A 16,463-nucleotide genomic window follows, 5' to 3' on the forward strand; every position below is an offset into this window, starting at 1 on the left:
AACGACAGTTCGCATCCTCCTCCTAACGACCACTCGCATCCCCTCCTAACGACCGCTTGCCCCTCGTCGCACGCTGTCGCCGGATGCCCCCCCACGGTGCGCCCCCGCACCCTCCTCCTGTTCTGGGAAGCCACTCCCTGCCGTGGACGCTTCTCCACTCCCTCCTTTCTTCGGGCGGCCAGTTCGGCTCCTGCCTCGGTCGACGCTGGTCGCACCCTCATCGGCTTTAAATAAACGAAGTCTTAAAGTACCGTGTGCGTCTTTCGCTGCATTCAACACAGCGACCGGACACGACAGTGGCGACGAGAAAGTGGATTCGACCCGCGCTACGCAACGCTATTGACAAGCCATGGCTACGCGAGAGTTTCCCAATCAGATACCAGAATTCAACGGCTCATCGTGGTCATCGTGGGTTGGACGCCTTCAGTTCTACTTTGAAGCTAACAACATCACAGACCCAGCCTTGAAGAGGGCCAACCTGCTGACGCTGTGCGGGGAGCAGACCTACGATACTGTCTGCGCCCTTATTCAGCCAAGCACACCAGCGGCAGTGTCTTACGACGACATCGTAAAAGCGCTGCAAAAGCACTACGACCCAAGGCCATCCGAGGTCTACAGCCGGGCTCGCTTCCAACGACGAGATCAACTGGGAGGAGAAACTGTGAGCGCCTACGTAGCCGCGCTCAAGAAGCTCGCTGCCGGCTGCAATTTTGGAACGCTGTCGACAACAGCTACCGGGCAGGAGGGAGACGCAGCTTCTTCTGCTAACACCACCATGCTTCCCTTGGACGTGATGTTACGCGACAGATTTGTGTGCGGACTGAGTGACGAGTCACTGCAGCAGCGCCTGTTCGCTGAGAAGGACCTCACATTCAGCAAAGCTTACGACATCGCCGTTCGAGCGGAGAGCGCCGGTCACCAGCAGAGAGGGATTCGCCGGAACACCGAGCCGGTACACCAGACAAGCAACCAGGTGCGCAAGCCTTCTGTTGTTGTAAAATCGGTCAAAAAGGCACAACGCTGCTGGCGGTGTGACGACCAACACAACCCCCAGGGATGTCGATTCCAGTCAGCCACGTGTAATTTTTGCCACAAGCGAGGGCATATCGAAAGAGCATGCATTACGAAACGGAGACTTGCCAAGATAAAGTCACCTTCCCAGCCTAATCACAGCGTCAACGCCTCAGAGAATACGCCGCTATCTGATCTCCATGGAACAACATCAGCAACACCATCTGTGTTGTACGACCTGAACACCATGAATCTCGGCACGCGACCGAAGATTTTTACAGAAGTAAGCGTACATCACCAGCTGATTAAGTTCGAGGTGGACTCCGGCGCAGCCTGTACTCTGATCAGTGAGGACACGTTCCGAACTTCATGGCCATCTGACGCACCCGCCCTGCAACAAGACGACACGCACCTGCGAACGTGGTCAGGACAGAATCTGCCACTATTGGGCTCTGCCAACGTGCAGGTTAACTACAACGGCCAGACCCATACGCTACCTCTGCTTGTTGTGAAGGGCACAGGATCAAGCCTTCTAGGGAGAAACTGGTTTTCTCCACTAGGCGTGATGATATGCGGCATACACCAGACGCCGAGCCAGAACATGGTTAGTAAACATCAAAACGCCGATGCGCTAAGCCGTCTGCCACTAGACGCAACTGTTGACGAACCATTTCCACCAGGAGACGTTCTGATGTTCGAAGCACTGCCAGAACCTCCGCTTACAGCAGGCACAGTTGCAGCATCTACGCAGAAGTGCGCAGCTCTCCGGCTAGTTTACACAGCTGTTCAACAAGGCAACGTGCATAAACTCAAAGGGGGCAACTTCGACGCTTACCGCAGGCGAGCTACAGAGTTGAGCACCCATCGCGGCTGCATCATATTTGGGTCCCGAGTTGTGATGCCGAGAGAACTACGCGCACAAGCTATGTCTCTCATCCACGCCGGACATCGGGGCATCGTTGCAATGAAAAAGTGTGCCAGAAGCTACATGTGGTGGCCTGGCATTGACAACGACATCGAAACAGTGGTGCGAGAATGCAAGCCTTGCCAGAGCAGCCGGAGCGCCCCGCCGAAAGCTCCTGTCCCAGAATGGGAAAAGCCAGACACACCATGGCACACACTGCACATTGATTTTGCAGGACCAATTGAGGGCTGCACTTTCCTTGTGGTCGTAGATGCCTACACAAAGTGGCTTGAGATAAGGCAAATGGGACAGACGACTTCGGCAGCAGTCATTGACAACCTCCGATCACTATTTGCAACGTTCGGCCTGCCGCGCAAGGTAGTGTCGGACAACGGAACACCGTTTGTGTCTGCAGAGATTCTCAAGTTTTATCGCGACAACGGGATCTCCTCAGTCACATCGGCCCCCTACCACCCAGCGACAAACGGACAAGCCGAGCGCTACGTAGCCGAGCTAAAACGCGCCCTTGAAAGAGATCAGACAGGCTCGCTGCAGCGCCGCCTTGCGCGCTTTCTCTTCAAGCAGCACACGACGGTTCAGAGCACAACAGGCGAGACCCCCTCGAAAATGATGTTCGAGCGTGAAATGCGAACCCAGCTCACAGCCATCCTCCCCGAGCCAAAGGCAGAGACGTTCCGGGAAGAAAAAGCAATTCCGCGCTGCGGCACGCTTAATGAGGGGCAGAGCGTCCTCGCCCGTCAGTTTCTGAAAAAGCCACGCTGGGAGGAAGCTACAATTGTCAGACGCATAGGCCTGCGCTCTTGGCTCGTCAACATACATGGCACAGTAGCACGCCGACATCTCAACCAGCTGCGTAGATTTACGACGCCGTCTGAGAGCTGTCCGCCAGCGGAGAGAACACGTGCACCATCTTCCCACATAGCCTGGCACCTCTTCCCGGAAGAAGAGACTTCGCCCAGGACAGACCTAGGAGACACAGCGAACAACAGCCAGCCTACAAGTGTTTCTCCCCCGAGCGCACAAAGCCAGCGCGCCTCCACGCGTGAGCGCCGACCCCCTGCACGATACCAGGCAACTTTCTAAGGGGGAAGGAAGTGTTGTGTCCCCTTATTGCTTTTGTGTGTGTGCGCCCCCTCCTAACGACCACTCGCATTCCCCTCCTAACGACAGTTCGCATCCTCCTCCTAACGACCACTCGCATCCCCTCCTAACGACCGCTTGCCCCTCGTCGCACGCTGTCGCCGGATGCCCCCCCACGGTGCGCCCCCGCACCCTCCTCCTGTTCTGGGAAGCCACTCCCTGCCGTGGACGCTTCTCCACTCCCTCCTTTCTTCGGGCGGCCAGTTCGGCTCCTGCCTCGGTCGACGCTGGTCGCACCCTCATCGGCTTTAAATAAACGAAGTCTTAAAGTACCGTGTGCGTCTTTCGCTGCATTCAACACAGCGACCGGACACGACATACAATTAACAAGTTTAATTTTGATCCCTGAACTATGTTGAAACAGGATAAACAGATGATCTTTTTTACCGCGGAAATTTTTTTCATGAAAACAGCGCAAGTATTATGAAATACAAAACAGAATCGTAAAAAAACTAAATTGTTGTAGAATTGTTGTAGTTGCTGTAAAAAACTCAGTTTTAAGCATTATATACAATGAAGGAGGAAAGCTCGATTAAAGACGTGCGTCCTGTTAAGACGCAGGATGGGTCGCCCTCCTGCGACATCAGTTTTAAGGACGTTTCCTCTGCGGGGAACTCACCTCCAGAAATGCGAACAGAGGTGGCCTCTTGCGACACATTTCGGAGGAGCCGGGAGGTGAATGCCCTCTATTCGGGCACATCCGCCACCCACGCCGTACTGGATGAGGTACTTCAGGAAGAACATCACGTTCAGTGTGGCTCCGTAGCCCAGCAGGCTCGTATTGTCCAGTTTTGCTACCAAGTAAGGAGCCGCATTCAACGCCGAACTGCGTGCAACAAGACAGCGCTCAGCAAAAAATATGGCACAGTGACTGAACTGCTATATTGGAAATGTACTGCTCAGGAACTTGTGTAATGTGTTACGACCGTTATTCAAGCGGAGTCTTTCTGCTCCACAGAAGGTTCATTTTATTTATTTATTTAATTATTTATTTATTTATATCAGGTTCCTTCATGGCCCTTGACAGGGCATTAGAGAAGTGAGTGAGGGGTTACAAATTCGTACAAAATGATATCACAACGTGTTATTTAATACAATAGCTAACGCGTGTATTTAGCAGCACCACTACACAAGATTTCGAAGTTAGGAAAATGCAAACTAAACAATATTCCAAAAAAAGTATGAAGCGTGAAGAAACCTTTAGGTTTGAGAAACAAAGCTTCTGTAGCGAGTGTAGCAAGCACGGCTGCTGCACTACAAACTATACAAGGTAGTGTTAAGGCATAAGATCATTTAGAAATACTCATAACACAAGCCATAATGCATAGCGATGATAATACAGTTAGCCAGAGCAAGGGGCCCAAATAACGCAAATACATGTTTAAAATTAGCTAAATTGCTAAATATAGGATAGCGACGACGGTCAAGGAGGAGATCCTCTGCACTCCATCATGCAAGTCGCTTCCGTTGATTCGAACTTTCAGAAACTTGCAAACTGTAACATCATTTTTTCGGAATAAAAACTATTAGAGAAGCACCCACAGCCTTGCTTACTCTCTGACGATTTCTGACTGTTTCGTGTTGTCAACACATCGGCGCATTGTCGTTTGATATACTATTGGTTGTACCACGAAGGTTCGTAGTCTCAAGGAGAAGCCCGACAACATACGTACAACATTGTGTGGTACGAAGTCAATGGCATCGACAATATAGTGTGAATCAGTGAATGATGTTATTTTTTGTACTCAAGTTCTTGTCTTTCTTTTTCGCTGTACATAATAGGAAGCTTAGTTGATTATGCAGTATCTGTCCGATTATATGCTGTTAACCTAGTTCCATTATTGCAAATTATGTGAATGCCTCCTTGACTCAATGCCTGAAAGCCTTTCTAACCAACTCAAGTAAAAATCTTTGAAGGATTGACAGCATCATAAAATAAATAAATAAATAAATAAATAAATAAAAAGTTAAATAAATAAATAAATAAATACTCGGAATATCTAGAAAGCAAGAGGAAGCCTTGTACTATAGCGTGCTAAGAAACCATCAAACTGTGCTCCCCGGAGCCAAGACTACGATAAAAAAGGTGATCTAAAAATAACATACATTCAGGAATACATCACTGCCGCCTCATCGATTTCATTACTGGTTACGCAGCATCAGTATTCTGAAGTACAGACCGCGCTCCTCCCTTTTTGGCGAGGGATGCTGATCTTCAATAGGCGTAGCATAGCGTAGGCCACCTCTTTATTCACACTCACGTAGTTATTATATTACAACGAGGATTGGTTGGAAAAATACATCGCCCATAGGATGCATGCTACATGACGCAGCGAGTTTTCTTTTGGTTTTAATTTTGGGCACAGTTCTCAAAACGCCGAAGGAAACCAACTATAGAATTTTACGTTCACTTCTAAAAAAAGCAGCTTAACTGAAAGCTCCTTGTGGCGCTCTAATTGTTTGCAAATGCTTTGCTATGTTTAGAGAACACAAAGTGTTCCTTTTCGCTCATTTTCGGAGGCGTCGAGGCCCGGAAAAGAAGCTTTGAATTGATAACCACATTTGAAGGTTTACTATTACTAATATCACCTCGGTTTTGAAAACTAGCCAGTGATATAGTTTACCTGTAGAAGTAGTGACACATGAGGTCCATGAGCAGGAGGTGGGCAGCTGAACGCAACAGGACAGCAACGCAGGTGAAAACCTCACGCCGCGTGATTGGTGGCTTCGGCTTTTCTGCCTGAGATTGTCGAAAGCGTACGAAGGAATGTCAGACAACTTTCATGGGACTGTCAGTGTGGCTGCAACCTGCACAGTTATGACTATTTCCCGGGACGAAAAACTTCCGCATGAATTGTTCATCCATAAGGCCAGTCTGGGGCAGTGTTAAGCTTATGTTTAACTTTTCTACAACATTGCTGAAACGAACTATTCGTCTCCAGGAGCATTGTTTACGTCGCAGGAGACCCCAAACAAGTGCAAACAGAATTTTAGTGAGCAAAGTGTAAACGTTTTGCTAGCCTAAAATATAATTTTTTGAAAAAGCTACGCTTTGTTTCATTTTAATTGACGCACAAAGGTACCAAAGATTCATTTCTTGCCGAATTCAGAGGCCTACACTAAGAGTTATATGTTTTCCTGACTACACGAGCCCCTTTTTTTCACAGCAAGTAATGTGAGTTCAAATGTATTATAACCAGATTTAAAGCGCAGTCGTGTTTCTGCTTAGAGGTGCCCCTTTGTGTGCAAATAATGTTAGATGCGCCACAGGAGATATACACGGACGCGGAATTCCTGTGGTTGATCAATCCCTCTTTGGGAGCTCACGCAGACAGTAGCACTCCCGTTTACCTCTTGTTACGTCTCGCCTTCGTCGTGGGGAAGACAACGACATGGCAGCACCGAAAGGCCGACAAACCCCGAGACGCGCGTTGGGTGAGCGCCTGGATTGCCACGGAAGCCGCGTCCGTCTGCCCGGTTGAGCGAGCGTTTCCCGTACACCGAGTGTGAACGCGCGTTCGAAATGCGCGCGAACGCCGCTCATGGACATTTCGGCGTCTGCGCTACGTGGATGGCATCGTTCCCCTCTCCCAGCGCGTGACGACGGCGTGATCTCTCGGGAGTGAGTGAGTGCGTGCGTGTCTGTGATTGGTGCCAGTGAAACCCGGCCCCCATCTAGGGACCCTAGGGAAGGGAACTCTTAAAAAGCCGGCAGCGGCACGGCCGAAGAGTTTTTTTGTCATCATGGTCTTCCGATGAGCTGTCGTGATGCAGCGTTCCTGCAGCTCACTTGTAAATATTCCTGTATAAAGTCCTCTTCATTGTCTTTTTCCAGCAGCCTCGTCTCAGACGTCCCTCATTCCCTCTCCGGCACACGACCATGCTACCTCGTCCGTAACAAACTGGTGGCAGCGGTGGGATGCTGCTACCTCGTCCTTAACAAACTGGTTGGCAGCGGTGGGACGCGAAACATCGGACGCCAGCGGAGAGTTGCGGACAACGGGACGCTGAGCAGCAGAACGGCGAGTCGGGGGCAGTGCAACAGCCCTTTGTGATGACTGGTTGCCTGCAGCGGAACGACTGCGCTGGATTCTTGACTGCGAGGTTTGGTGAGTGCGGGACTTTCTTCTGCTGAGTTTTGCCAGGCTTTTGTTAGTGTCAGAAACAGAGCTGGTAATTGGGTTGTCGTTGCTGCTGGGTTAGTTGCAGCAAGACAATAGCGGATAGAGAAGCAGCACTCGGAGCAGCCATGGATTTGAAGACGCTGCGCAAACCAAAGTTACTGGAGCTTGCGAAAGAGTTGGGTCTGGAGGTATCAGACAAACTCAGAAAACCAGAACTGCTGAAGGCTATTCTTGCGTTAGAGGCTGAAGATGACGAGCTTGCGGAATGCCTTGAGACCATTGAGGAGAGAGAATTGGCAAAAAGAGAACAAGAGAAAGAGGAACGCGAGCGTCAATACGCTTCGGAAATGAAGCGTCTTGACATAGAGATCGAACGCGAAAGAGATCTGCGCGAACAGGAACGCGAAAGAGAGCTGCGCAAACAGGAATACGAAAGAGAGATGCTGGAACTCACGCGTGAACTTAACGCGATCAGGAGTATGAGAACGCGATCTCGCTTAAGAGTTTTCAGAACAGGGGAAAATTTCAGAACTTTTCTAGAAAATTTTGAAAGAATTTGCATGGAGGAGCAGCTAGACGAGGATTATTGGCCAATTGTGTTGATGGGATTCCTCCCATGTGAACCTTGTAATGTCTGGGCGAGGTTGTCTGACGAGGATGCCCACAACTATGCGATAACCAAAAGTGCGCTCCTCCGATACTTTCGAATTCCCGCGGAGGCAGATTTGGAAGGCCAAATTGACGGTGGTAAGCTACACCGCGATAGTGTCAGGGACCGAGTTAGAAGCTCCGCTCAGTCGCCGGATGACACGAGTGCTGTTCAGAAGTGGCGACATAGGACAGGTTTGGTCCCGGAAAGAAAGGCCACTTCGGCAGCGAGGACCGATGAGTTCGGTCTAAAAGCTAGCGAAGAGTGCAGATCCACAAGCCGTGAGGGCTCGGGGGATAATGTAGGCACTAAGGCTAGTAATGAGGAAGAGTGCGGATCCGCCAGCCATGAGGGCTCGGAGGATAATATAGGCACTAAGGCTAGCAATGAGGAAGAGTGCAGATCCGCCAGCCGTGAGGGCTCGGGCGATAATGTAGGCACTAAGGCTAGCAACGAGGAAGAGTGCAGATCCGCCAGCCATGAGGGCTCGGGCGATAATGTAGGCACTGCTAAAAATAAGGAAAGGGACAATGCGTTGGTTTTGAGCCCAGAGAAGCATGCACTTTTCGGGAAGGAGGCTGATTGCTGCGATCGAGAAGGTAGTACCCAGGACAATAACGCTACGTTAGCCGAACAACGTCTCATAGTTCAAGTTCCGGGAAAGAGCTTTAGGGTATTAGGATCGATTAGCAAGCCTCAGGGTAGCAAGTTATGCCCAGCCGAAATTGAAGGGCAGTCGGGACACTTAAGTGCTGCGACACGCAGTGACTCATCGAAAGAGCGAGCCGATAGTTCGAATTCTAGTAGAAAAGGCGGCTCGCTGCTGAGTCAAAAAGCTGATGAGAAGGCTGAGTGCCCCGCGAGAAAGGGAGACGCGCAGGACGGAACAGCTAAGAAAGTTTCCGGAAGGCGACCACGCGCAAGGAGAGCCATGCGAAAGGGCAGTCTGGACAGAAAGGACAAAGGACGGGCCCAAAGCATCGTAAGGGTGAAGGCCGGTCAACCATGTAATGCTCCAAGACTGTCATCGCGGCACGCCAGATGCGATAAGCGCCGTACAAAGGCAAGGCTAGCTCGGCGTGTACAGACAGCGCGAAAGCCACCTGACGAACTGTGGGGACGCTGCGGTAGCAGGACGCGTAAAACTCGCTGCGGGCCACAGAGGAGCACGCACAGCTACCGCACGAAAAAACGCCGCAGAACGCGCTCCAGACGAAGGACATTGCCGAATCAAGAAAGGAGTTCTCGTAGGCGTTTCCTTCATGCGCGACCGTTAACACCCCGCTTTCAACTGTTCAGACGCGGCTCAGGTGTTGGAGACGCGCGGCCGGGGTGCGGAACAAATCAATGTCGCGTGGCGTCTGAGGCTCGCAGGTGTCGAAGCGCAGTTAAGCCCTTCGAATTTTGTGAATTTTCGGTTGCTAAAGCCACTGTTGGTGTGCGACCGCGCAGGGCGCGGTTGAAGAATAGGCGACCCCTTTGAGCCGCGGCGCGGCTCGTTAGCAGCGGATTCCGAGGATGTCTCTGCTGTTTGCTTTTTCTTTTTTAAACCATTCCTGCAGACAAAAAGATTTGCAGAAAAAAAAAAGTTTTGAGCAGGAATAGGTTTCTGATGCGTTGTTTACATTGTAAGCGTTTATTTTGATAAAGTTTCTTCGAAACATGCACTAGTGGTGCCCATGTGTAGCAGCGTCCGTTAAAACGCGAAGTGCCAGCCAGACGGGCCATTTAGGCCACTAGCATAAGCGCCTGGAGTCGCTTGATGTTTTTGGAATTTGGGAAATTAAGGTGACTTTGGCTCCCATGTTGAGCGAATCTTTGCGGGGATATGCAAGGTGACGGCAGTATGCTGCTATGCAGAATGAAATGTTGTGGTCATTACGAATCGGAATACAGCACAAAAAGGGGAGTCTCAAAGGTAATGCCGATAGCTTAAATTGAGGTCCCTAGAGCAAGAGTCAGCATCATAGTTGCAGTTTACTGGTGGTTTTTCTTCCTGATGCAGGATTTTGAACCGATTGGTTTTGTTTATTGTTTTAAATTTGAGATGCGCTTTGTGGTGTAATGTGCCGATTTGTGGGCATTTTCACAGTGCTGCGGAACTACTCCCAGGGATTGATTGGGTTTGTAAGGAGGAAAGAGCCTGGCATCGCTTAGTGGGGATTGTGTCGTGCTTGCTGACTGAGCGGTTGGGTTTTCGGCGTGGTTCTAACGCTAGCGGAGCACGAGTCACTTTGCAGTGCCCTTTGGGAACCTGCACATGCGAAGGAAGACTTCGGGGTGCGCTGAGCTCCAGAACCGCCGAGAGACAACTGACTCCGGTTGAGACCAGCCTCAAGCGACATCCCTCCGGACAGCGGATGCTGTCCCCTGTCCATCGGGATCTCCTTCGCCCGGCGGGGCAGTCTGTTACGTCTCGCCTTCGTCGTGGGGAAGACAACGACATGGCAGCACCGAAAGGCCGACAAACCCCGAGACGCGCGTTGGGTGAGCGCCTGGATTGCCACGGAAGCCGCGTCCGTCTGCCCGGTTGAGCGAGCGTTTCCCGTACACCGAGTGTGAACGCGCGTTCGAAATGCGCGCGAACGCCGCTCATGGACATTCCGGCGTCTGCGCTACGTGGATGGCATCGTTCCCCTCTCCCAGCGCGTGACGACGGCGTGATCTCTCGGGAGTGAGTGAGTGCGTGCGTGTCTGTGATTGGTGCCAGTGAAACCCGGCCCCCATCTAGGGACCCTAGGGAAGGGAACTCTTAAAAAGCCGGCAGCGGCACGGCCGAAGAGTTTTTTTGTCATCATGGTCTTCCGATGAGCTGTCGTGATGCAGCGTTCCTGCAGCTCACTTGTAAATATTCCTGTATAAAGTCTTCATTGTCTTTTTCCAGCAGCCTCGTCTCAGACGTCCCTCATTCCCTCTCCGGCACACGACCATGCTACCTCGTCCGTAACAAACTGGTGGCAGCGGTGGGATGCTGCTACCTCGTCCTTAACACTCTGCATAATTTAAAGAAAATCTATGGCTGCAGGCTCTCCACAATTTAGGTCAGTCAGAACGTGACCCGAGGCCCATAAGCCCTGCCCTGCCTTCTCGTGGTCACCCGTGTAAGATGGCGGTCGTTGCAGCCAATGCATGGTTTACGTAACTTAAGCTGTGCCGGTTTTTGAAAGAGCACCAGTGTACGGTGCGTGCAGGGATCATGTCTAGTGAGCAGGGAACTCATGAGAAGCAGCACTCGTTCAGGTCAACATTAATTTTCTTGAACCAACATTTGATTCATTGCACTTTTAAGGCGAGCATGCGAAAATTGCGGCGAGCGAAACCTAGCCCTTACGGGCGACTGGCAACTAGTGCACTTTACAGGAATCGGCTCCTCGGACTGTCATGCCTGCGTTCTTCCCTCCATTTACTTTAGAATTTATCCTCCAAAGAAATTCAACCGCCGCGGCCGGGATCGAACCCGCGCCCGTGTACTGTGCGATGTCAGTGCACGTTAAAGAACCCCAGGTGGTCGAAATTTCCGGAGCCCTTCACAACGGCGTCTCTCATAGCCTTAGTCGCTCTGGGACGTTAAACCCCATAAACCAAACCAAACCAAACCAAACCAAACCATCCATTTACTTTAGCTCTGAGAGCGGAATCAGCTCTAAAACTTCAGTTAAATGCGAAATATTGGTCCTTTTTTGGATTTAAGCACACTAGTTTAGTTTAGTTTATGGGGTTTAACGTCCCAAAGCGACTAAGGCTATGAGAGACGCCGTAGTGGAGGGCTCCGGAAATTTCGACCACCTGGGGTTCTTTAACGTGCACTGACATCGCACAGTACACGGGCCTCTAGAATTTCTCCCCCCAAGAAATTCTAGCCGCCGCGGCCGGGATCGAACCCGCGTCTTTTGGGTCAGCAGCCGAGCACCATAACCGGTGAGCCACCGCGGCGGCTTTAAGCACATTGCATTACATCCAAAAGAGTATGCCAAACTATGTGACCCCATGTATATACACATCTCATGCAGAATGGTTGTTCATAATATTGAAAAAAATAAATATTTACACCACGTATGAACAAAAACATATGAAAAAAAAAACAGAAATAGTGCTCAGCTACCTTATTAGCAAAAACAAGATATGACGTACAGTACAAGATCGACATTGAGCACTTCACGCTTAGTCTACTCATCACGCGTCCTTGTCACTAGTGTACTTTCTATTTGGTTTCCCTATAGGGGCTGCCACACGAGCACGACACCACGACGATTCTGTCTATTAATCAGTGGCGACGTGATGTCTGCGTCTCTGTCACATTGTGCTGACGTAAATAGTCGGCCGATCGTCCGCTTCGGCGCCGTCTCGCTCGCACGACAGTTTGTTGGTCATCATCATCATCATCAGCCTGACTACGCCCACTGCAGTGCAAACGCCTCTCCCACGTCTCTGCATTTAACCTTGTCCTTCGCCAGTTGCGGCCAGCACATTCCCTCAGACTTCTTAATCTCATCCTCCCACCTAACTTTCTGCCGACCCCTGCTACGCTTGCATTCTCTTGAAATCCACACCGTTACCCTTAAGGATCAGCGGTTATCTTGCCTTCGCATTACATCCCCTGCCCAAACCCACTTCTTCCTCATGATTTCGACGAGGATGTCATTAACCCGCGTTTGTTTCCTCACCCACTCCTCCCTCTTCCGATCTCTTAACGTATTTATCATTTTTCTTTCCATAGCTCGCTGCGTTGTCCTTAACTTAAGTTGAACCCTTTTTGTTAGCCTCCACGTTTCTGCCCCATAGGTGAGTAGAGGTAAGATACAACTGTTGTATACTTTTCTCTCGAGGGATATTGGTAAACTGCCATTCATGATCTGAGAGAACCTGCCCTATGCGCTCCACCCCATTCTTATTTTCTAGTTAATTCCCTCTCATGATCCGGATCAGCCGTCAATACCTGGCCTAAGTAGACATATTCTCTTACTACTCCCAGCACCTCGCCACTAATTGCGAACTGCTGTTCTCTTGCTAGACTGTTGGATATTCCTTTGATTTTCTGCATGTTAACTTTTAGCCCCTCCGTTCTGCTCTGCCTGTCTAACTCATGGCCAACCATGCCACATTAGCGAGACAACCTGCAAAACATCCTGCAGACAGGGCCCTCTTTCCTTCTCACTCTCCTTCTTTAGTGAGTACAGCTCGGTTACTTTGTCATTTTACTTCAATATTTTCGTCTTTGCGAAAATGACGTTCCGGGGCGCTTTATTTTTAATTCTTTTAATAAATGCCACCATACGAAACAAACAAAAGCTTTAGCAGTCGTGATTATGAGCCTAGATTGAGTGCATTGGTTGCTGGACCAGAAAGGCAGGGCCCGAAGGATAAGAGCAATCGCTCGCAGCCAAACTCTACGGGGCGATATTTTTAAAGGCTAAAAAATAAATGCAAAAACTTTCAGTTTCCCGAATTCAAAACTCTGACTTCCGGATTGCGAGTCTACTACGATACTATAAGTCGGGCTTTCTCGAAATGTTCGAATTCTCAAAAATTTCAGCAGTATTTAAAATCGTATTCACATTCTAGAAGTATAAGTTTTGTCCGGCGACAGCAAATGAACGGGTTAATATCGAGAAAAAATTTGAGCCTGATGTTCGTACTCTTCTTGCTCCCTTTTCGTCCTAAAAGCTGCCCTTATTGGAATGCCTAACTTTTACAGCAATTTCTGTAATTTTTTTGCTGCAAAATTATAGGAACGACGAACCATTGTTGAATTGCTTCCAAAAGAAATGTTTTCATAAAAGTGCTGAAGAAAAAATCAGGGTCCAAAAAGGTTTATTTTAGTTTCTGCAGGAATCCAAACTAGCGATTTTGCGAAATCTGAAAATGTACTTTTTGCACCTAGTGTGATACACGATTTTTTCAAAACAATTTGCAGCGTTTCTTGAAAATCTAAGTAAGATTCCTTTGTGTCGGTACATTTGCCCTCCGTACATAAAAATTTCATTGAGAAAAAAAATTGTCATGGGACCTAGATTACCGTACTTATCTGAACACACCCAACCCTTTCAAGCAAATCTGTCAATCATCGATAGAAGTCATTAAATAAGATTTTCTAAAAAGCAACATGAGATGTAATGGGACCTGCTGGCATCATAGCGATTTACAAGTCTCGCAAATGAGACTACTCTGCTTTAATACCATGGCCCGTAATGGGAGAGAACAAGAACGATATTCGTATTTCAGCTAATTATTTCTTTGAGATGCAAGGATTTCAGTGAGTATGCCATTGAATACGATCCGAGTTGTTTGCGTTACACCACGCTTAAGAATCTGGCGAGGACCTCCTCGTACGACTATTCCGCCCTGATTCACATTTATTGTTTAAGCTTAGAGTCGTCCTCCCGTGCTGCAGTTTTAACACAAAAGGTAAGAGATTTTCAGTGTTGGTCTCGTAAAAACTTTTTGACGGCATACTCCTGAGACTTCATTAGGGAGCCGCTTTGTCTCGAAACGAGCCGGGGCAAACATCTGAAAACGAGCGCGGAGCGTCAAGGATGTACTCAATTCTTGCGAATTTAACCGCCATTTCCAATGCCATAACACATTTGCTTGCCTATTGATATGAAAGCGTCTCGCAGTAACGGCAATACAAGTAGATGCAATATGATGACCACTTTCAAAATAAGTAGAGAAAGTTTTGTCCTTGATTTATTTTCCTTGAAACGCGGCCAAAATTTCTAGCATTCGGGTGTTAAAGTTGCACAGTCAAAGGTGTGCCATGGCAATGCTTCTATACAATATTAGCGGTGTACACTGTGCCTAAATATTTTGTACAGGAAACTTCCTCCATAAATGGTCGCTACTTCAAAGGGTTCCTTCTGATCATTTCGCGCTAAAAGGCACAGACACACGAAAACACAAACGGACGAAGCACGCGCTTCGTCCGTTTGTGTTTTCGTGTGTCTGTGCCTTTTAGCGCGAAATTATCAGTATGAAGCACCAACTAGCCCCCGCTCTTGCATTGTTTCAAGGGGTTGTTAGCAACCATACCACCTCTAGAATACCCAAAGGCATCGCACCGACGTGATGAAGTCTTCGTAGTTCTGGACCGGTCCCAAAAAGAGCGGAGGCAGGTAGACTGCATACGAAAGTGTCTTCCAGTAGTCGGGCCAATTTCCGGCGCTTGTCTCTTCCTTGGCTCGGGACATATGGTCCAAGCAGAAGCTCGTGCAACGGAGAACCATCCAGTAGAAGGCCACCACGCTAATGAAATAGCAGTGGCCACCCTGGTTATCGAAGAGAACCTGAAAGGGGCAAGAGCAACTGGTCGTCAACTCGAGTAACAAGACTCACGAAGAATTGCAAACTATTTTGGTTTGGTTTGGCTTCATGAGGGTTTCACATCCCAAAGAGACTCAGGCTATGAGGGATGCCGTAGTTAAGGGCTCCGGAAATTTCGACCTCCTGGGGTTCTTTAACGCGCACTGACATCGCACTGTACACGGGCCTCTAGAATTTCGCCTCAATCGAAATTCAGCCGCCGCGGCCGGGATCGAACCCGCGTCTTTCGGGCCAGCAGCCGAGCGCCAAAACCACTGAGCCACCACGGCGGGGCGGCAAACTATTTTTATAGCCATCTTCAATGACTGGAAATGTTATTCCATAGTGTCTGGTAAATATTCTTGATGTAGCGATGCCTGTGTGAAAGAAGTCCGAGATGAAGATGTGGCCAAAATGGCTGCATCCGCCACATCTCTGGTTCCCATGAATCTACACAGTACCAGGCTAGGATCGACAACATGGACCTCGTTCTCCTTCCTCTCCTCAGGTTGCTCAGTCTCGAGGACGCGCATTGTCCTGTCCACATGTCCTCTTCTACTCAGACCCATTTGGCAAACATTCTGTTTAGGCAGTAGTTGAGAACGGGAGCTTTCAATTAAGGCCAAGAGGAAGCAAGAGGGAGGGTTGCGAAGGAAAGGCGGGGAGCTTAATCAAAAGGGGGTACCAGTCTACTAGCTTACACGTGGATGAAAGAGAGGAGCGGACATAAAGGGGAGAGAGGAAAAGAAACCGAGTCAGAGATGAAGAGGGCTGGTAATGATGCAGTAACTTTGAGCATGGGTTACTCCGTTTAATGAAGAGTAGTTTACCACACAGAAGCTGATAAAACCGCGAAAAAACTATGATGCTGACTTTCACTTTGTATTTTTTGTAACTATACTTGTTTCCGTGCTGAACCCGCTATTATCGTTCCCTAAATTGGCATCATTACCACCACGATGCTCTATGATGATGAATTCTTATTTTGTATTTCATATGTACCTAACTTGTTCCCCTTGTATTGTATCGTTTGTATCCCCTCCTGCAAAGGCCCGAGAAGGACCTGCAGTATTTGTAAATAAATAAAATAATAAATAGAAGGTAGAAGGGTAAAGGGGGAGTAATGCTATTTGTTGAGTTGGTATCCGAGTCCTGTCCCAACCCTCTCAGATGAACGTTTTATTCTTTTTTAGACCGCCAGCTCGTGTATGTTCCCGGCCTATTCGCAGTAGTGGCAGTCAACATCAAACGTCCGCAGTATACGCCGGCCGGAGCTCAGGAGGAAATGCGAGGAAGAGCGAAGGACGCGGAGCGT

At 49.1% G+C, this 16,463-nt stretch overlaps 1 protein-coding gene across 1 annotated transcript in view; it reads right to left on the reverse strand.

Moving 5' to 3' along the window:
- The window catches only part of LOC149334217 (protein-cysteine N-palmitoyltransferase Rasp-like), a 47,462-nt gene that overhangs the window by 12,003 nt on the left and 18,996 nt on the right, over positions 1 to 16,463 (reverse strand). The window contains exons 6-8 of the mRNA XM_089555089.1: positions 14,908 to 15,132; positions 5,701 to 5,816; positions 3,696 to 3,902 (exon numbers count right to left, since the gene is read on the reverse strand). Of these exons, the coding sequence (XP_089411215.1) occupies positions 3,696 to 3,902; positions 5,701 to 5,816; positions 14,908 to 15,132 (548 nt within the window). The remainder of the gene's footprint in view (positions 1 to 3,695; positions 3,903 to 5,700; positions 5,817 to 14,907; positions 15,133 to 16,463) is intronic.

This window comes from Amblyomma mixtum, chromosome 8, assembly GCF_055824585.1.
Source record: "Amblyomma mixtum isolate Tamu chromosome 8, ASM5582458v1, whole genome shotgun sequence".
Taxonomy (NCBI): Eukaryota; Metazoa; Arthropoda; class Arachnida; order Ixodida; family Ixodidae; genus Amblyomma; species Amblyomma mixtum.